At 37.5% G+C, this 20,897-nt stretch overlaps 2 protein-coding genes across 8 annotated transcripts in view; one reads left to right on the top strand and one right to left on the bottom strand.

Annotated features, from left to right (window-relative positions):
- LOC109092864 (transcription factor 12-like) overlaps positions 1 to 1,379 on the bottom strand; it is a 101,004-nt gene extending 99,625 nt beyond the window's left edge. For 2 of the 3 annotated variants that reach the window (XM_042760732.1, XM_042760733.1), the window contains exons 1-2: positions 1,174 to 1,378; positions 187 to 279 (exon numbers count right to left, since the gene is read on the bottom strand). In XM_042760732.1, the coding sequence (XP_042616666.1) occupies positions 187 to 258 (72 nt within the window). In that variant the 5' untranslated portion in view covers positions 259 to 279; positions 1,174 to 1,378. Of the gene's footprint in view, positions 1 to 186; positions 280 to 1,173 lie in introns of all 3 variants that reach the window. The other variant, XM_042760731.1, reaches the window with a different exon arrangement.
- A 1,865-nt stretch (positions 1,380 to 3,244) lies between these two features.
- On the top strand, positions 3,245 to 19,838 carry LOC109059904 (zinc finger protein 280C-like). Of its 5 annotated transcripts, none has more exons than XM_042760730.1 (18): positions 3,245 to 3,400; positions 4,020 to 4,182; positions 4,274 to 4,500; positions 4,723 to 4,825; positions 8,085 to 8,315; positions 8,719 to 8,766; positions 8,868 to 8,953; positions 9,672 to 9,898; positions 11,875 to 12,032; positions 12,223 to 12,323; positions 12,396 to 12,542; positions 16,060 to 16,194; positions 16,333 to 16,523; positions 16,967 to 17,107; positions 17,186 to 17,248; positions 17,336 to 17,454; positions 17,551 to 17,578; positions 18,755 to 19,838. In XM_042760730.1, the coding sequence occupies exons 2-18, from the start codon at positions 4,020 to 4,022 to the stop codon at positions 19,182 to 19,184; spliced, it is 2,598 nt and encodes an 865-aa protein (XP_042616664.1). In that variant the 5' UTR covers positions 3,245 to 3,400; the 3' UTR covers positions 19,185 to 19,838. The 5 variants fall into 5 exon arrangements, with proteins under 5 accessions (XP_042616664.1, XP_042616662.1, XP_042616663.1 ...); XM_042760728.1 differs by having other exon boundaries at positions 8,719 to 8,781; XM_042760729.1 differs by having other exon boundaries at positions 8,082 to 8,315.
- Positions 19,839 to 20,897: the final 1,059 nt, after the last annotated feature.

The following is a 20,897-nucleotide window of genomic DNA, read 5'->3' as shown; positions in this document are numbered from 1 at the left end:
AAAATGTGTATATACATGTTTGTGTTTTGGTGTTCATGTAATTGGGAGAAAAATAAACAAAAATGCACAACATAAAAAAGTATTACTTAAACTCTATTAATGCATATCTCACAAGTGAGTGACTGAACCAATGACAACAGCTGGAAGAGAGACGTGAAGTAGTAAAATAACTGATTAATGTCTTACCGCGCTGAAATCCAGCAGATCACTCAGCTCCTTATCCGTCCCGATAGCGGCAATCCGCTGCTGAGGGTTCATTCTTACGATCCTTTTCTAAATCTACAAAACACAAACATCATTCCCCTCAATCTGAGAGCCTGATGTGCGCTGAAGCTTCAAGATAGCCAGCACAGCTTATGCAAATGACATCGGCGCACATCCGCAGCTTGACATTTGCTAAACATCCCCATCTCCAGACTTCAGCAGAACTAACTTTGCGCTCTTCCAAAACCCTGATACAAAACAAGGGCAATCTGGTTGTCCTTGATCAAAACCTATGCGTTATCCATTAAACAGCCATTTAAAAAAATAAAAATAAAAAGCTCCTATGAGACAGACCCAGGACCGATCCTCTCCCCAGCCTCGTATTATTTCTCTCTGTAAACAATAGCAAACGGATGACATGAGGTGACACCGTGGAAATATGTGTTATTATAATGTTAGAGAGCAGGCCTAATAGGGTTTTTTGAGGGGATGACCAAACGTGGACATGTTGAGAAAGACCCTGTGCTCGATGGTGTCTCGCACATGGACCCGCAGCATCATTTTTCAACTGCATGTGTTTGATTCTTCAATGTATCAAAAGTCACGAGCGTTCAATGAACGCTCGCGCGCTGTCAAAACATCTGCAGCCACACACTTTTGTTGTTGCATTACAGGAGAATGGATACTTCCAAACAACGCTGCCGCTGCTGCTGTTGTTGTTGTTGTTGTTCGCTAATTGCCAGTTAACCTATTCATTAGTGGTGCGACCATAAAACAATTACCCAGAAATCGACCACTGGCACTGACACAACCCACGTTTTAACGCGGAGAATAAACAGAGAGGTGTCAAACTCTAATGTTAGAGCGAACGCCGACCCCTTTCGCTCCAAATCGGCTCCCGTCTTTTCTTCTATCCCAACTTCTTTCACCCAGTCCGAGACCTCTCACAAACTCTGCCCAATATTTTACCTTTTTTGTTGTCAAAAATCCAACTAGGGCGATCGGGTGTGCCGGTGACGGCGCGGGGCTCGTTGTCTCGCGTCGGACAGATAATGAAATCGGTATCACTTGCGATTGTTTATTGCAAATATCCACTATGTAACTTGCGAGTTTCCCTTAGGCAGACATTTTTGCTTGGCGATAACCGAAGCACAACGATGACGTCTGAAATTGTGTCCTTCCGCCAGCGCGTAGACTTGACTGTTCTTCAGCGGCGCGGATGAATATCATGTGTGGCGAATCATAAAGCCTGACACACAACCTTGCTAGGGGAGCAAAGGACCACTGGAGCACCTCCTAAAACCAGTTTGGTTTACCTCCCAACTCCCTTCACGTAAATGTGGGCTTCGTTTGCCATGTGTATTATTAGTATTGGGTGAAATTGAGCATTTTTAAAGCACGGAATACATCATTTTAGCTGCATAGTGTGTTCTGCTGGAACAAGTGCAGCAGCATAAATGCTTAGGAGACCTTCTGAACTCGTACACACTCTACCAAAACTATGTCAACATATGGACATTGCTATTCCTCCTTTCAAAGCTAACTTTGATAACCACACATTTCTTCTTTCCTTCATCCTGAGAATTGGAATTCTTCATGTGCCAATGCAACCAATGGAACATCAAGAATAGGTTACAGTCCAACAACATGAAAATCTTAGAAATAATAGTGCAAAATATAGTATAAGCATATATGTTTATGTGATGTGATGGATGATGAAAAATAATAAAATTCTATAAAATAAAAAAAAAATTTATAAAGTAAAAAAAGCAATAATATTGATATTGTTATTGCTGTTCTTGCTATTTTTAACTTTTGCACTCATGAGATTTATAATAATTTCTAATAAATCCTAATTTTCATAAACAGATAAATACATTTGCAAACCTTTTTTTAAATCTTTAATTACTGGAAACACTAGAAAGTTTGACATAAAATTAAAAGCAACTTACTGGCAACAAATAGCTCATTCATAATGATCTTTACAATTAATTATGAGAGTATGCTGTATGTATTAACCTAATTACAATTGCCTTTATATATATGTGTGTGTGTATGTATATATATATATATATATATATATATATATATATATATATATATATATATATATATATATATATATATTTGTTTGTTGTCCTGTATTTGACATGATCCTGTATTTTGATTGTAAATATTGTCACTTTTTTTGCATAAAAAATTGCAATGCTCTTATACAATTTTTACATTCAATGATATCTAAAATATTGATATTCAGTAGGCTACAACTATAGAAGTACTTCATAAAAATCAGAGAACAGGGAACATATATTACGTCATTATGTCCGTTCAAACATTGACCAATTTTAATCAAGTTCATTTACAGATATTTATCTCTCAACAGACTGAGAAAAGCACATCACAAACTAATTGCCTGTACAGAACAAAGGGCTGCACAGTTTAACATCACAAAGCCAAAACAGCTTACAGATGTACAACAAAAGCCATCCAAAAAAAAAAAAAAAAAAAAAAAAAATCTTCAAACTCCCTTCCCTCCAAACTTTCTGAATGAAAGCACGAGATGTGCTGGTGATGATGACATCGGTTATTTATAAATGGCATGCATCACAATACTCATAGCGCCACCTGTTGGTCAAAATAAACAGAAGCGAGACAAAACTGTCAAAGTTGCTGCTTGTCAAAACTGAACTCTAACTCGAAGTTAACCAAATATTATTACTGTGGTCCTGTTTTATCATCATTTAATTACTTCAAACTATTACTTATACATTTCTGATGTTATTCTAATGTTATTTTTTTATGTTAACATCCATTAGTTAACTTAAAATACGTTTGCTGCAGTTTTAGTATAAAGTAGCACATGCAAGTCTTAAAATCTAAAACTCTACGAAGGATTATGTTCTGTAATGTACACGTTTGTCTTTGTTTTGTCCCAGTTTTATAGTCTGACTCATTAACGTATGAGTTATAATTGGTTTATTTTCTTCTCTGCACGCAGTTGCTTTATGTTCTATATTTTTAATGCTGTCAAAAACTGAGACTTGTCAAAGTGTTGAAAAAAGTCTCGAGGGCCGTGAGGTTCTTCGGTCTTAACAATAGCCCCTCTGATTTCCCATGAGCCTCCGCGCTTCATGCCGCTGTGAGTGTGTCTGACTCAACACTGATGTTGTTTGTAAATAATCCGAGATTCTAAAAGGTAAGGCCGAGGTTCGCTTTTTTAAATTTGAAATGTTTGCCTATATGGTCACATAACGAAGACAATGAACATTTGCCGTTTCTCGCTGCAGGCGCTTGCTATTTTTCTTGCTTTTTAGCATGTTAGCTTCCAGACAGAGCCGACCTGCCTGCTAACGGATGTCTGAATAACGTGCTAGATCTGTGTCTCTGATTTCTTAGCATTTATGCAATTCTTTCTTGAGTGCATTTTAAAGTACTAGCTGGGAGTAAATGTTGGGAATCTGATTTAGCATATTAGCCGGTCTGTGTCCGCAGTAACAGTCTCGTGGCTGCTAGAGGTGGATCACAGGTTTGCATTACTATAGTTGGGTTTTTAAACTTAACATTAGCATGTCTACAAGTATATCTTATCCTGTGGGGAGCAAAGATAATTTGGTTCTAGCGCATAACTTGTTTTGTGGCATTTCAGTGGTCTGTATGGCACCTTAGTTTTGCTGGGATCTCAAGCATTTGCTAGTTTTTATTGAGGTGTAGCTGTGCTGGTATGTCTGCACCCAGGTTCTGATGTAATCTGTGGGTTATTGGTATAATTTCATTAACCACATAGCATTGCACTGATATGTTTGCTTTCCTCTTAGATGTCTGAGCTGTTTATGGAGTGTGAAGAGGAGGAGTTGGAGCCGTGGCAGAAGGCAATACCAGAAATCAATCTGATAGATCTTGATGATGACGATGATGATGATGAACCAATATTTGTTGGTGAAATTTGTAGCTCCAAGCCTGCAGCCAACACGAGACCAGGTTTGAGTCTTTGACTCTCTTTATGGGACACTGTCACGTCTGTTCTGGTCTTGTACTTAAGAATGTTGCTCATTGTTCTTGTGATCTTCAGGTGCTGTAAACAAACAGAACAAGCGGAATGTCCCGGTTCCAAAACCCTCTACGTTGGCATCATCACAAAATACTCCGCAAGCGCCGTCAAACCCCGCTAGGGTAGCTACAGGTCCTACAGTCATGGTCAGAGGCTCTGCCCTGTCAGGAGCGAATCCTGTCCTCGTCCCTCTCAACACAGCTCTAGGACCTCAAACAGCCCCTCAACCCATCATTATTAACAATCAGGTAACTTACCCAGGTCAAATCTGTGATATAAATCTGTCAACAAATGCTAAGTACAATGATAGAGTTGCTTTCTGCCCATAGTAGCCACAGGCTTCTTCCCACTAGGGTTAAATTATACATTAGTAATAAACGTGCATGATTTTAGATTCATTAATGCGTGTGTTCATAGGCTGAATTTGGTCAGGGTACGGAGTCTTATTTTTTTCTTTATCATTTCACCAGGGTTACATTGTGGCATCACCACAGAATCTCAACAGCAACACCTCGTTCATCAGCTCTCTGGGGTCACAGTATCCACCAGGAACCAATTTCACGGTTGCGCCAGGTATTAATGTGTTTGTGTAGTTTGTTTTTGGTGCACTATCATTCAGAAGTTTGGGGTTAGTAAAATTGTTAAATGATTTTTGAAAGATGTTTTATGCTCACAAAGGCTTCATTTATTTGACCAAAAATACAGTAAAAACACTAATATTATTGCAAATAAATAAATTAAATAATTTATTAAAATTGAAATATCTTTATTTTAAAATGTAACTTATTTTTGAGATGGAAAAACTGAATTTCATTACTCCAGTCTTCAGTGTCACGTGATTCTTCAGAAATCATTCTAACGTGATAATTTGGTGCTCAAATAACATTTCTTCTTCTTATTATCATTGTTGCAAACTGTGATATATTTTTCATGATTTTTTTGATGAATAAAAAGTTCAAAAGAGTAGCATTTATATGAAACAGACTTTTTTTTTGTTGTAAAATTATAAACGTTTTATGGTCACTTGTGATCTATTTATTGCATCCTTGTTGAATACAAGCAGAGGTTCTCATCTCTGGCCTCAAGATCCACTTTCCTGGTGTTTAGCTCCAAGCTTGATCAAACTCACCTGCATGTAACTTTGTAGCGATCCAGAAGACCTTGATTATCTTGTTCAGGTGTGTTTAATTGGTGTTGGGTGATTAAAACGATAAGATCATTATCATGATATAATTTTCCTTGATAAAACAATAACAAGAGTTCGATAAATATTCATAATGTTTATGCACCTAAAGTTTAACGAAACAGCGTTACTCATTTGAACCACATCACGAGGACCATTTATCTGCTCGGTTCAAAGTTCAAACTGCAGCGCAGCGCGAGCTCACTAGAGCAGATGTGTTTACTCGCTGATAACTCTCATTCATGCAACCACTTTACAGCGCTGTGAGATCCAGTGTGAAGCGAATCAGCAAAGAACACAAATGACTCAGTGATTTAAACTAGTTTAAAGCCGGATAAAACAGAGCTGAGAAACACGGTGCACAACGATACAGTTAGAAGATTTTAAGTCTAAAAATCGCCATCATTTACCATGGATTTACTGTAGTAACACTGACTGCACCATGATATTGTGGCAGAAATATGAGATATTCATATCGAATTTTATTATATTATTAATGTAGATATGTATTAAACATTAAAAGCGTAATAGAATATAATTACAGTATTTTTGTGATTTAATCTATAGGGTTTGTTCAATTATACTAAATACTATTTAGACTACTGTTTTTCATACATATACCTATAAACCATAGTTACATGGGTAAATTTTTACCATGGTATTGAGATGCCATGTGTGCGGTTTTAACTGTGTTTAGCATAGATTGATATACGTCCTCTTTTTCTTGGACATGTCCTCTTTTTGGACCTAAAAAAATGCTTCCGGCCGGGATTTCTAAATCGCCCAAAATGTCCGGGTTTTGGCTTTTCTACAGTCACCATTCATTGTATGCTTTTTTTGTATTAAAGCCCTGTGAGGGACTGTATTTTTAATCCCACTCCTGCTGAATTTCTGACCGTTATCGGCCGCTCCCGTGATTTTTTTTTTTGTCCAGTGCTCCCGCAAACATTCTAATATTGCATATAATTTTTATGCATGAGGGAGTCGCTATCGATATGCAGCGTATTTAAATCTCTTTTGAATGAGCGCTGGCTGTTCACTTTCACTTTCAATTTTGCGATCACTCGTGCTTTGTGAAAAGGAAGTTTAGATATGTCAATGAGCTCAGGATCTGTTGAGCAGCAAATCCTCCAGCATGATCCATCAGCCATCTCTCCTCTCAACCCGTGATCAGTTAAATCTGACTCCTGCAGCTCGTGTTGGATGCAGGGAAGTCTGCATTTTTTCCCCATGGAATTGGGCTACTTTTAAACTGTTGCCATGGGTTGATTTTCCCCCATGGGTTTGAAATGTTTCATAAATTATATTTGACTGAAATGCTTGTATTGAAACATTTTGCATTCTACCCAGGGCCGTTGCTAGTAGAGTGGTGGTGACGAATACGATTATAGGGGCCCAGGGCTCTGTAAGTGTCCTTAATGTTAATCCAAGGAAATGAAAGAAAATCACTTACTGCTCTTGACTGAATACATTTTTAGTTTTAACAAGAACTAGCCTAATCTATATTGAATTTATGCAGTGAAGACTATGCAATGCTTTTTTACATTTGATTATTCAGTTTCTGTACCCGAATGCATACAAACTTGAAAAAACGAAACATTGTTTAATTTCTATTTTTGTTCTATTTATTTATTTGTGATATTCACTCGATTTCAAACAGGGCCCATGGGTACAACCTGCCTCGGGGCCCCGCAAACCCCTGCTATGGCCCTGATTCTGCCTATGAAAACTGTGCTAGATGTTGAGTTTTGTGAAGGAGGGCCACTGGTAGGAAGCTTTTTAGCTGTGTTTATGATCAATATGCATAACAGGGACTGTAAAATATGTATATTAAGTATGGAAATTACATATTTTGAGTTTTGATATGTGGGATTGCGTTACTTTGGGCGTTTTCGGCATTACTTTAACCACCAACCAACCACACCCCTGCACTCACTGTCCTCTTTTTGGAAAACTAAAATATGGTCACCCTAGGTTATCATGATATAATATAACCATATCACCATATAATAATTGTTACAATTTTTACAGATGTTACTTTTATATTTTTATAATTAACTCAAATTAGCTTCTGCATCCTAACTCAAGCTGCTGTCAAATGTGCATTTCTAAGACACAAAAAATGTAATATTATTATTATTATGATTGTAGGCTGCCCTGCAAACTGTGATTTGATATAATATCCCTTGTTAGAACATGCAGAAACTAAGAAATACATTTTTCTATTAAGATATTTATTTTAAGGAAGAATGACTGGATAAGTGTAAACAATTCGAAAGCGTGATGTTTTTGTCATGTTCTGACCATAAAGAGTCATTTAAAACCACAGTTAATGGTTTGATTTTCTACGACTTTACTTAGGAGTCAAAAATCTGCCTTTAAGCTTGAAAGAAATAAAGAGAAATAAAAATAATTTATCACGACCTCGACTGACATGAAAAATTTTATGGTGATCGTTTTTTTTGCCTATGTCTCCCAGCCATTAGGTTGGAGCTAAATTTTGCAGGAAAGTGGACCTTGAGGGCCAGAGTTGAGAACCCTTGAATAAAAGTGTTAATTTCTTTAAAAATATATGAAAGGTAGTGTATGCAAATGAGGTGAATTGGTATGTGATTGCTTCATTACTTTATGTGTTTGTTTCTCAAGCAGCAGGTCAGCAGATAGTGCCGCAAGTCATTGCTGCACCAAAGCAGGGAATCATTCATAGGCCTCAAGTGCAGCATATCCAGGACAATGTGGTGACCTTGTTCAATGTGCAAACCCCGGCTAACCTTTCTCCTCAGTCCCAAACTACTTCAGGATCTCGAAACACAACAGGCATTGTCCCACCAACACTAACAAAACAGAAAACTGTATCCCTGCAAACCATGAACAGCAGAGGTAAGCCTGTGTCTGTGCCGATTGATAAGCTATATCAGTGTATCCACTACTTTACCAGTAGACCTTTTTTCTAGGTTAGTGTGTTATTGACCGAAGTGAAAGGGTTATAACCAAGGTTTGCAATTACCACCCACCTACCATCCTGCCAAATTATGATTGCCATCCACCCACCATAATTTTTGGATGATTGAGCAACTGCAATTAACCATGACAACAAAATGGGATTTATTTGTTGTCTGTAAACAAAGCTACAATTAAAAAATAAAATAAAATCAATTGCAAAAAGGTACCATAACACTTTGAAAATCCCAAGGCCGCTCTGGCTTTTCTGAAATTTGTGAAGGTTGTTTGACAAAACTTGAAGATAGAGACTTTATTGGATGTTTCTTTTTATGACCCACAGATAATGGCACAATGATAAATGACACAAACAACAGTGGGTCCAAAGGAGGTAAGCTTGACATGGGTAGGTTTTTGTCCAATATGTATTGCAGAATTTCCAGAAGCAACAATCTCTGTTCATCTTTTAATCTTTTTTTCCTCCTTTGACAGCTGGGGAAAATTATTTCCCTTTCACAAAGAAGTGTCCCAGGTGTCAGAATGTGTTTTGCTTTCAGCCTTTAAAAAATCACATGAAGGTTGGTATGTTTTACTTTGTTTTTTTTTTCTTGTGTTAGCAACAGCTTTATCGCGTTCAGTCATGCAGTGTTACATCTCAGTGTTAACATAGCTGTTCATGACATCTGTAGTGTGTCGTCATCTTCACCATCCCGCAGCCTGTTTATATTTGCTCTCAAAATGATTCATTGCATAAATGAGATGTTATCTTGTGCAGTGTTTTAAAACAAAGAATAAGACATGGTTTTCTTAAAAGGGATCATTTACCCAAAAATGAAAATTCTGTAATCAGTTACTCAGCCTCATGTCTTTCTAAAAACATAATACTCGCATACATCTTTGGACATTAATTGAAGATCTTTTTAAAATATACTCTCATCATGTTTCCCTCCATCGAATGAATGCAACCAAAATTTCATAAAGAGATCATAAAAGTAAACCATATGAGTTGAGCAGTTTAATCCAGTTCTTCTAACGAGTGGTCGCTGAATGATCACTTTAGATTTAATTTTGGCATTTATTCACATCAGATATGGTAAACAGAATATCTAGGTTTGTTCTCTCATCAGGCATGCAAGTTCTCTCTCTATGATTGACTGATTAACTAGAAAAGTTAAAAATGGCACTTCATTCCAAAAGGGTTGCCACCTCCTGATGTAGAGAGACAGATATACTTGGGTTCCTCAGCTGAGAAGCAATATTGAGATGTAATGACGCTTTTTTCCTCTTGTTCTTCAGCTGTGCTGTCCTGAATTGTTGGACTCTGTGTTCCCTTCAACATCAAAGCCTGACAAACAAGCCAGTGCACTGAAAGTCTACGAGTCTGAAAAAGGCAAACTTATCATGCTGGTTTCAGACTTCTACTACGGGAAATGTGAAGGGGATCCATCTCTGATTCCCAGGTTCAAGTCCAACATCACGTTTAAGTGCAACAGCTGTTTAAAAATGCTCAAGAACAATATCAGGTATTTGTTCAAGCGTTTATTTTTGGAGTTATGCAAAAATAAAATATATGTATGTATGTGTTTGTATGTATTTTTTTTTTTTTTTTTTTTTAAGTAACATCTTTAATCAGTCAGATGCTTAGGTGGTTATAGATCTATAGACCTTAGTCAGGGTAGCTGCAATTCAGTTTGTCACAAATGAAAATGTAATTTAAGTCTGCTTCTTTGTATAATTGTTTGGTCTGTGCGGGAGCAACATCTCATATGGGGCTTAGAGGGAACATTGCTCATGAGAGCCATTAGCTACAGGAGCCCTGAGATGGAGAGAGCAATAGTTAGAGAAAGAGAGACCCCATCACTGGACCCCATTCCCTCTCAGATGGATGACATTATCAGACCCCCGCTCCCTCTAGGGGCCCCAGATGAATAATGGAGGGTAGTTTGGCTGCTGTAAGAACTGTTCCTGAGATTAAATAACTTTACTCAGCCACGGCGTGAGAAAAGCCTCAGTAAGCTCCTTTTAATGGGGAGGCGCGTTTGCAGAGCACCCCAAGTTCTGGCGGCAGGGGTCACAGTTCAGCCGCATAAAAATCCCTATTAGGGGAGCTGAGGTTGCAGAATATGCTGACTGAAAAATTGGCTGCTCAACGTCAGGTCACCAATGGCAGGTGAAGCAGAGAGAACTGAGGCAGTCTGAGCATCACCTCATTAAACAAAGAAGCAGCGCAGTATAATTGCTGGTATTATAATGGCTATTATGCACTGTTAGAACATGAACTTTAAGTAGAATATTTGCTAATTTATCTCCTGAAAACCCTTGGGAGCTCAAATGCTTGTTGAGTATACACGCACAGGCCTTGCACTGTTCAAAGATGACTTTTAATGGTGTATGTTTGTAATTTGGCTAATTATATTTAACTGTGCATAAGTTTTATTTTGTATTCCTAAAGGATGCTGAACATTAGCTACTTTAACGTTGGCATTTTCCCTGCCCTTCAGACGTATTTGATGAATTACGGTTTATGATGAGTTTATAGTCCATGTTCTGCTCATTTGTATCTTGAAAATGCAGCGTAATCTGTAGACAAAGCCGGAACCTGTTTCAAAAATAAGATGTGAACTTTGGTTACAACATCTGAAACTGCATGATTCTCAGAGGATGTCATGTGTCTATTTTTAGGTGCCTTTTGAAAAGCAAAAGTAAACTCCACTACTGAGAGAGCAGACACTTTGTAGTGGTTTACCTGTTTGAATGTTGTACATCTGTTTGTCATTCACTTCCTCACACATCAAAGGCTTTCCTGTTTAGTTCCTGTTTAGACACCTTTGTCTTAAGTTCTCCAAAGATTGCAGCTGTTTGTGGAGCAGGGAATTTATCTTAAAGGGTGTTGTTAATGTCACATGTTGCAGGTGCATGCTTTCTCACTCTTACCACAAGCTGACTTGGAAGCACTTGATTTTGGTTGAAATCTCTACACACACACACACACACAGATTAAGAATAGATAAGAGGTTACAGACTTGATGACTCTGATTTCTCACCTATTACCTGTCACACGAAACTTGCCAAAATGGGTGCATGAGCACTGCATGAATATAAACAATGGGTTTATGTTCATTGTTTTTTGAGTCACTTTACTCTGTGAATGTATGTGTGCTTGTTGCAGCTTCAGTAAGAACATTATTTACTTATTTTATTAGTCATTTATGAGAGATCCCTTACACAATCACAATCCAGAACGGACTGCGTTTGTGATGTGTGGCTTTTCATTTGCGGAGTAAAATTTTGGGCTCATTGCCAATGCCGCAGGAGTCTGCTCCACTGTGAGGGATCATTTTGAATGTCAGAAGTTGTCTGTCAATAATTTAGCAGCGAGTTGGTCACTGGGGCTGTTAACAGCCCTCTGATCCTTCAACGACTACGTAAATGAAGACTACAGCTGAAAATCAGCTAGTTGTAGTAATGCCATCCCTCTGTTCTTTTCCCTCTCACTCAGGTTTATGAACCACATGAAACATCACCTGGAGTTGGAGAAGCAGAACAGTGAGAGCTGGGAGAGTCACACTACATGTCAACATTGTTACCGGCAGTATTCGACTCCCTTTCAACTGCAGTGTCACATAGAGAGTGCTCACAGTCCCTTCGAGTCCACCAGTAAGTCACAATTCAGCCACAGCGTCTTTTCTTTTTTAAGTAGGTGGTTCTTGGCCAGAATAAAGGCCTGTTTGAGGTTATGTAAAAATAGTCAGTGATGCCATAATTTGAATGAGAATATTTCACCAGAGGGGAATAAGTTGATGGTTTAGATGTATAATAAGTGTATTGTTATCTTCTCTTTCCCCAGCCAATTGTAAAATATGTGAATTGGCTTTTGAGACGGAGCAAGTGCTTCTGGAGCACATGAGGGACAATCACAAACCTGGAGAGATGCCCTATGCCTGTCAGGTAAAACGTCCTCGTTGCTCTGTAATTTGTGTTTCAAATACTTGGTTCTCATTTTGTTTTTGCTCTCTCGAAGTTTGCAACTACAGGTCCTCCTTCTTCTCTGATGTGGATAACCATTTCCGCACAGTTCATGAAAACACTAAAGACCTGCTTTGTCCCTTTTGCCTGAAAGTGCTTCGCAGTGGCCATATGTACATGCAGCACTACATGAGACATCAAGTGAGTGTATTACCTCGTGTGTCTTTTTGATTTGTTCTTGGATAAGACATCATCTGTCTCTTTGTCTGTGGATTTGGAGCTTGAGACTTCACTGATCTGAAGTCAGCACAGTATGTAACTCATTTGTGTGTTGCCCCATTGGCTCTCACTGTAAGGTTGGATTGATTTGGTTGTCTGCCGAACACCTTGGTGTAATATATAACAGACTGACAATGGTGGCTTACTCTATTCCTTTCCTGGTTACTCCTTTTGGGCTTCTCCCTGGCAACAGCAAACCAGATTAACCATAAGTCATATCAGCCAAGAGCAATATACAGGTCCTTCTCAAAAAATTGGCATATTGTGAAAAAGTTCATTATTTTCCATAATGTAATGATAAAAATTAAACTTTCATATATTTTAGATTCATTGCACACCAACTGAAATATTTCAGGTCTTTTTATTGTTTTAATACTGATGATTTTGGCATACAGCTCATGAAAACCGCAAAATTCCTATCTCAAAAAATTAGCATATCATGAAAAGGTTCTCTAAACGAGCTATTAACCTAATCATCTGAATCAACTAATTAACTCTAAACACCTGCAAAAGATTCCTGAGGCTTTTAAAAAACTCCCAGCCTGGTTCATTACTCAAAACCGCAATCATGGGTAAGACTGCCGACCTGACTGCTGTCCAGAAGGCCATCATTGACACCCTCAAGCGAGAGGGTAAGACACAGAAAGAAATTTCTGAACGAATAGGCTGTTCCCAGAGTGCTGTATCAAGGCACCTCAGTGGGAAGTCTGTGGGAAGGAAAAAGTGTGGCAAAAAACGCTGCACAACGAGAAGAGGTGACCGGACCCTGAGGAAGATTGTGGAGAAGGACCGATTCCAGACCTTGGGGGACCTGCGGAAGCAGTGGACTGAGTCTGGAGTAGAAACATCCAGAGCCACCGTGCACAGGCGTGTGCTTTTGAACCAGAAACAGCGGCAGAAGCGCCTGACCTGGGCTACAGAGAAGCAGCACTGGACTGTTGCTCAGTGGTCCAAAGTACTTTTTTCGGGTGAAAGCTAATTTTGCATGTCATTCGGAAATCAAGGTGCCAGAGTCTGGAGGAAGACTGGGGAGAAGGAAATGGCAAAATGCCTGAAGTCCAGTGTCAAGTACCCACAGTCAGTGATGGTCTGGGGTGCCATGTCGGCTGCTGGTGTTGGTCCACTGTGTTTTATCAAGGGCAGGGTCAATGCAGCTAGCTATCAGGAGATTTTGGAGCACTTCATGCTTCCATCTGCTGAAAAGCTTTATGGAGATGAAGATTTCGTTTTTCAGCACGACCTGGCACCTGCTCACAGTGCCAAAACCACTGGTAAATGGTTTACTGACCATGGTATTACTGTGCTCAATTGGCCTGCCAACTCTCCTGACCTGAACCCCATAGAGAATCTGTGGGATATTGTGAAGAGAAAGTTGAGAGACGCAAGACCCAACACTCTGGATGAGCTTAAGGCCGCTATCGAAGCATCCTGGGCCTCCATAACACCTCAGCAGTGCCACAGGCTGATTGCCTCCATGCCACGCCGCATTGAAGCAGTCATTTCTGCAAAAGGATTCCCGACCAAGTATTGGGTGCATAACTGAACATAATTATTTGAAGGTTGACTTTTTTTGTATTAAAAACACTTTTCTTTTATTGGTCGGATGAAATATGCTAATTTTTTGAGATAGGAATTTTGGGTTTTCATGAGCTGTATGCCAAAATCATCAGTATTAAAACAATAAAAGACCTGTATATTTCAGTTGGTGTGCAATGAATCTAAAATATATGAAAGTTTAATTTTTATCATTACATTATGGAAAATAATGAACTTTTTCACAATATGCTAATTTTTTGAGAAGGACCTGTGTATATAATAACAATAATGCACGTGGTGGTGGAATGATGCAGATTAGATTGTTAAACCTGAGTTTATGGCATATGTAACATATATTCTTTTTTTCTTCTAATATTTAACCATTGACTATAGTCATGCAACATTACAGTATAATTGACAGCTATCAATTTTAACATTTATTAGGCGTAAAAAAAAACAACAACAGCTAATTTAAGTAAACTTAAAACAAACTTCACATAAATCCATTATAATAAATGTCATATTTAGCTACATGTGTCCTTCAGCAAGTAAGAAATATACAGAAATTGAATAAAATTATCAAACACTAAATTCTAAATTAAATATAGATGAATTGATTAACAGACATCACAACAGCTGGGTTATTACGGTATTTTTGCCGCTTTGAGCTTCCGCTGCTGAACATGATGCGGGATATGACATGCATCGTATTTTACAACTCTCTCAGAACTTTTTATCTTTTCTGACCCACTTCAGGTCTTAAAGTCTCTACTAATGAGCTGACGAGTTGAATCGAGTGTGTTAGATAAGGGAGACAGTGTTGGGGTGCTCCAGACCAGGATAGTTTTGAGAACCACTGCATTTCAGAGAAATTGTTCTTAAATCTGACTCATATACAGTATTAAAAAATATATATATAGTCTAAAAAATTTCCCGTTTTATGTGGTTGTAAAGACGTTCTGCGTCTAAATAAACACAATTCTTGTCAAGAAAAAAGAAACAGAAGCAGCAGTTGCCCTAGCTCTGCCCCTGCTTTAATTTCATTAAAAAGTAACAGAAAAAATGAATCGCCTGTTAACGTGCTAATGTTGACAGCTATATATGTATGTGTGTGTGTATATATATATATATATATATATATACACACACCATTGTGCACATAAGTTTACATACATATCCCTTGCAGAATATGTAAATGGTTCATAATTTTAGCAAAATAAGAGGGATCATGAAAATTGTACAATTGAGACAATTGAGGGACTCATACATAATTACAAAAGATCAAAACATTTACTGATGCTCAAGAAGGCAACATGATGAACAGGATGATATGTAAATTTGTTCTTATTTTAATTAAAGATCATTTTTTTTCATTTAGTACTGCACTTGAGAAGCTATGTATAGCTATGTTTCCCAGAAGACAAAAATAATGACAGTTTGCCCTGATCTTCCAATTCAAAAAGTTTACACCCTCCTTATTGCATTGTGTTGCCTTCTTGAGCATCAGTAAATGTTTGAACTTTTATAATTATGTATGAGTCCCACAGTTGTTATATTCAGTTATTTTGTCTTGTGGAGTTTATACAAACATCACTTATGTGAAATAACTTATTCAAGACCGTACTAAAAAAATAACATGCAATTTTCTGAATCCCACTTATTTTGTTAAAATTATGAACATTTTGCATATTCTGCAAGGGGTATGTAAACTTAAGCACACAACTTTGTATGTGTGTGTGTGTAATATATATATATATTACACACACACACAAACGTATAAAATATAAAACATTTTCGCAAAAATATTGATAAACATCTAAATTAAATGCACAATTTAATTGTTGAATATAACTTGTCACTTAACTTTGTATATGTTATTTGTTTCTTTTGCTATATTTCCTAGAAAAAAAGGATTCAGAGGTGTGGAAAGTGCCGATTAAATTTCCTCACCTATAAGGAAAAAGTGGAACACAAAACACACTTCCACCGAACCTATAGGAAGCCTAGAAACCTTGAAGGATTGCCTCCAGGAACCAAGGTCTGCTTGGACCCAAATCGTTATAATAACCATGAAATCTAGACTATGTAATCTAAACTATATTAGCTATATAATAGAAAATATAATCACAAATTATTTGAGATTATACTTTTAATTAGCATTATTTAATCCTTTTAGGTGACGATTCGGGCCTCAGTTTCTGGTGCGCCAGTGTCTTCCGAAGCTTCAAGCAAGTCCTACATCATACCCACAAGTCCTGAAACGACCAAACAACCTGTTAAAACACCAGCGAACACAACCAAACCAAAAACCACAAACCAGTTCAACTGGAACCGAAGCATCCAAAATAATGAACTTAAAAGTTTAAAGTGAGGATTCTTAAGCCAAAAGTGTACTTCAGTTTTGATGCAAACACTTAGCGCATGTGTACAGCCAAAAATTTAGCATTTTGCGTGTCTCTTAATCAGCACAGGTATTTGTAATTCTTGATGCTGTGGCCAGTAGTTTGTTGTTGTTCAGTGTCTTCCGTTTCTTTTCTGAATGTGAAGCATTGGGCCGGTGCAACTAATTAATGCAAAAAAATTTAAGGTGCATTAAAGCATGTGTGATTAGAAGAATCTGGCTTAGTCTGTACAGTACGCACATACTACACTGATTATATTTACAGCATGCACGCTGTACACATACCCTAGTGTAGTGTGCGTGTAACAAGCAAAGTATATAGGATTCAGCTGTTGCATTGTGTTGTATTAGAAGTTAAGAGTCACAGCCTATTGTTTGTATATTAACAAGTATTTATTCTTCTTCACAGACTTCCGAGTAGAGGAAATAGGTGTGTCGAGTGTCTCTCAGAGGTTAAGGACCCTTATGTTCACTATCCTTTATCGCTGAGGTGCAATATATGCAAGTTCAGATCAAGTTGCCAGAAAGCCTTCCGACAGCATATGGTCAGGTAAGAGGAAAACATGGATGAGGAATGGTTCCAGATGTATGTAATCAGATCTCTATATAGTGATCTTTTCATCTGCAGGTTTCACAGCAGTTCTCCAAAAGTACGATTTGGGAAAGTGAGGAAGCCTCCACGCGGTTTGCGGTAAGTTTGGATCTTGTATGTGACGGTTTACTGTGATAGAGGGGTTTATTTGTTAGACTTGCAGAATTTATTTTTTTTTTGTTCAAGGAGTCTAACACTGGTGTGTCTCAAGTGTGACTTCCTGGCTGATGCCTCTGGTGCTGACCAGATGACTGAACATTTGCTCAACAGGCCGAACCACTCCTGCCAGGCCATCCTGGAGCCAGGTATGATGCTCGAACGTCAACTCACTGCAAAAATATTCTTTGTGTCTCTTTGTGATGTCACATTTTCTTACTTGAATACCTTTTTTTCCTTTTAAGTTACCAATGGAGGATCAGAAATGAACAGGTATGGATGTTGTTTATTGCGTGCAATTAAGTAGTATAAAAGGTTAGGGTTTTCTTGCTATTTAAAAAATCCCATTGTTGTTTATCGTTAAAGCCATTACTCTGTGTTCTGATATGCTCTCTTTGTTAAACACATGATGTATTGGTGTACAATGACACCATATGCTTATTTGTATTTTTGTTGAATGTAGAGGGTAGAGCTTTGACAAGAGGAGAGTAAAAATAGACTGGGAAGTGTAGCTTGCCTGATTGAGACTAATTACCTTTTCTGATGAAACGGTGTGAATACATTATGAATTATGAATTGTTTGGAAATATCATTTATAATAAAATGATCTCTATTTTTTTCATTAGTCTAATTGGGATGCCTATTAAGTGGTATTTGGGAGACCTTGCTTAAATTAAAACAAGTTTTTGCATTAATTAAAGCTGAAGAACATATTCTTATTATTGTGGACCACAAAGAAAAGCTCATGAGTGGCTGTGAAAGGCAAGTGGGAGAATATTTGTATTACTGTTTATGTCGCTTTCTTATGGCAAATAACCATAAAGAATCAATTCAAAATCACTGAATACTTTGACATCTTTTATAAGGTTTCAGAGTCTTATTCTTTTTTTTTTATGTGTTGAAATGAGTTTTCTAGGATTTGTCAGTCAGTTGAGTACCAGGGTGAATTTAATGAAAGTTTAAGAATCAAAAATTAAATTACTTTGCTTGCCTCCATTTCTCATTAATAATAATAATAATTATTTTTTTAAATCACTCTCGTTCCTGTAATGAAAAGAAATAGTAAAGTGTGTATGATGATGGTGTAGTAGTGTTGTAATGCCTTTAATACAATGATTTATTTAAATAAGCTTAAATTAAAGTGCACTGAGACTAAACAGAACTCAAAGAAGAATAGGTATTACATAAAACCTCCAAACACATTGCAGTAATGAAAACATCCGTGATTGTCATGAAGCCATAAAATATTGCAAATGATCATAAAGCATTCATTGTATAAATACAATATAGATTTTAGACTTTTGAGGTGAAATATGACCCTCTTTATAGTAACTAAAAATCTGATAGTAACCTTGTGTATCAGTCTGGTGATATTACAGCTTGGAGCATTGTGTGTCACTCTGTTCATGTTCCTTTGCTTTTCTCTTGTTGTTGCACCTCATAATTAAGGTCACCTGGGACCCATGATGACTCCAAACAACTCATTCCCATTGAACTAAATACTGAGGCTAGAGATGAGACCGAACCCATTCAGATCAGTGAAGCAGAAGCTATACCAAACAAGGACAACACAACGGAGGATGGGTCAGAAGTTCTTGGAGCTGAAAAATGTGACCCAGACGGGGTGAAGGATGACACCGTGGAGGCTGCAACCAATGTTGTGTCCGTAGAGGAATCACCCAAGAGCCTTCCCTCTCACTCACCCGTCAGCCCCCTTTCTGCCCTCACAGATAAAGGTGGCGTAACTCCCACTGATTTTCTTTGTAAAACTGATGGAACAGAGTCGATGAGAACAGACTCGCAACTGGAACCTCTCACTGCATCCAGTGTGCTTGAGGACGATGCCACTGAGAACTCACAAGTGGAGATGGATGGTTAACTGCAACCCAGTACAAACAGAACCGAGGCTCTCTTAAAGCATAGCAAGACACAAGAAGCAGCAGAGTTTCTTGCTGACTCACCCCCCAGCCCCTATTTTTTAATAAAACATGCATTAATAGGAACTCTTTTTCCGAATACAAAATTAAATGAAAGCATACTGTGCTGAAACATGACTTTAAAATCTTATACTATAGGAGTACTTTATTTCTGTACTTATGTAAGGTTTGTAAAAAGCACCCTTTAAATTGAAATTGGGTTGCAAATGTAGCAATGTAAATGTTCTTCTATATATATATATACGATTGTTTTGAAGTCCTTCTGTCCACATTTGTGGTGTCTGTTCTGTTCAGACTCTACAGATGATCACAAAACAGAGACATAACGGTAACCAACTTGGAGCTGATTCCCACATCTGCCTTTTCAAGTGGTGGTTTTCATAGGGTTCAGCAGTTTCTTTGTATAATGTATTTAGGAATGAAAAAATGTGTCCCGATATATATATTTTTAAATTGTGTTTAATGTATTGTTAAATGTACTTCATCTGGATAGGACCCTGCATTGAGAATCATTTCTCTTATTGATTGAGACTGAAAGCATTGTAGGAATTCCATTAATTTGTCTTAATCAGTAATAAACTTTTATTACATATTGACCAGAGTTCTGTTATTAAATAGAGACGCTGATTCGCAAATATTTCCGGGAGATAATTTCATGTTTTCTCTTTAGGGTTTGATTTGGTGAAGAGCACCCTCTTGTGGTATCATTCTGTGTAGTTCAATAAGCAATAGTGATGGGAAGACACTTTTATGTGAATAGGTTCTTTTGAATGATTATTTTCAAGGAACAGATTAACAAAAAGATACAGTGATTATCTTACCAGGTGCTCACTGTCTTGGTGTGGCCTTTCTTTTAGCTGGGCTAATGGCAGCTAACAAACACAATCAGTGAATGACTGCAGTATAAAATGTCTCTAGAAAGTATTAGAACACTTAAAGAAATAGGTCACCCAAAATATATATATATATATATTTTTTTTTAACCAGTATATGATTTTCTTTGCTGAGTACTGGGCAGACGGCTTCTCTTTACCTTTTTTTTGTTTAATGAGTGCTTCTTGGACTAAATCTATAGATTAGACTTCTTAGACTATAGATTTCAAATAGAGGAGAAAACAGTAGCATAGTTGAAGGCAATGTTTAATTTTGTAATTAATCCTCTTACTCTGACAGTGCGTTGAAATACTGCATTTTTCCCACACTAAAATGCACAGGAGAAAAAATGCTCATCAAGCCTCTTCACGGGGTCCTTAAAGTAAAATTTTAGCCCCATCAGCCAAATTTTCAATTCAGTCACGATGCTGTCAGCTCAACCAATTCATCGAAAAGATTCGATTAAAAAAAAAAAACTCATCACGAAAGAATAACAACAACTTTATAAACATAGTCAGTGTGTTTTTGTTAATTTTAAATACAACAAAAATTGTTAGTCATGCAAATGTTGTGAAATAATATTTATAAACAGAGGTGCACATAAGTGGTCCGCAGGTCCGCATGCGCGACCAAAATAAGAAATGCGCTGTGTAAATAACTTCTGACAGCGCGTACCGACATGATTGACAGCTGTTATGCACAATTACCATTTTAGATCGACAAACTGTACTATATAAGATTTCTATTCAAACTGAAAGCATAAATCTAGGCTATCCCATGCC

This window comes from Cyprinus carpio, chromosome A7 (assembly GCF_018340385.1).
Source record: "Cyprinus carpio isolate SPL01 chromosome A7, ASM1834038v1, whole genome shotgun sequence".
Taxonomy (NCBI): Eukaryota; Metazoa; Chordata; class Actinopteri; order Cypriniformes; family Cyprinidae; genus Cyprinus; species Cyprinus carpio.
The sequence above is the reverse complement of the archived record's forward strand: the minus strand, read 5'-3'. Positions and strand labels throughout refer to the sequence as shown.

What these genes read in the sequence shown, in the direction of transcription:
- LOC109059904 (XM_042760726.1), top strand. Translation starts at nt 4,020, where the DNA reads ATGTCTGAGCTGTTTATGGAGTGTGAAGAGGAGGAGTTGGAGCCGTGG. An exon ending in AGCACTACATGAGACATCAA is followed by an intron (nt 12,543 to 16,059) that starts GTGAGTGTATTA and finishes TATATTTCCTAG; the next exon opens with AAAAAAAGGATTCAGAGGTG. An exon ending in AATGAACTTAAAAGTTTAAA is followed by an intron (nt 16,524 to 16,966) that starts GTGAGGATTCTT and finishes TCTTCTTCACAG; the next exon opens with ACTTCCGAGTAGAGGAAATA.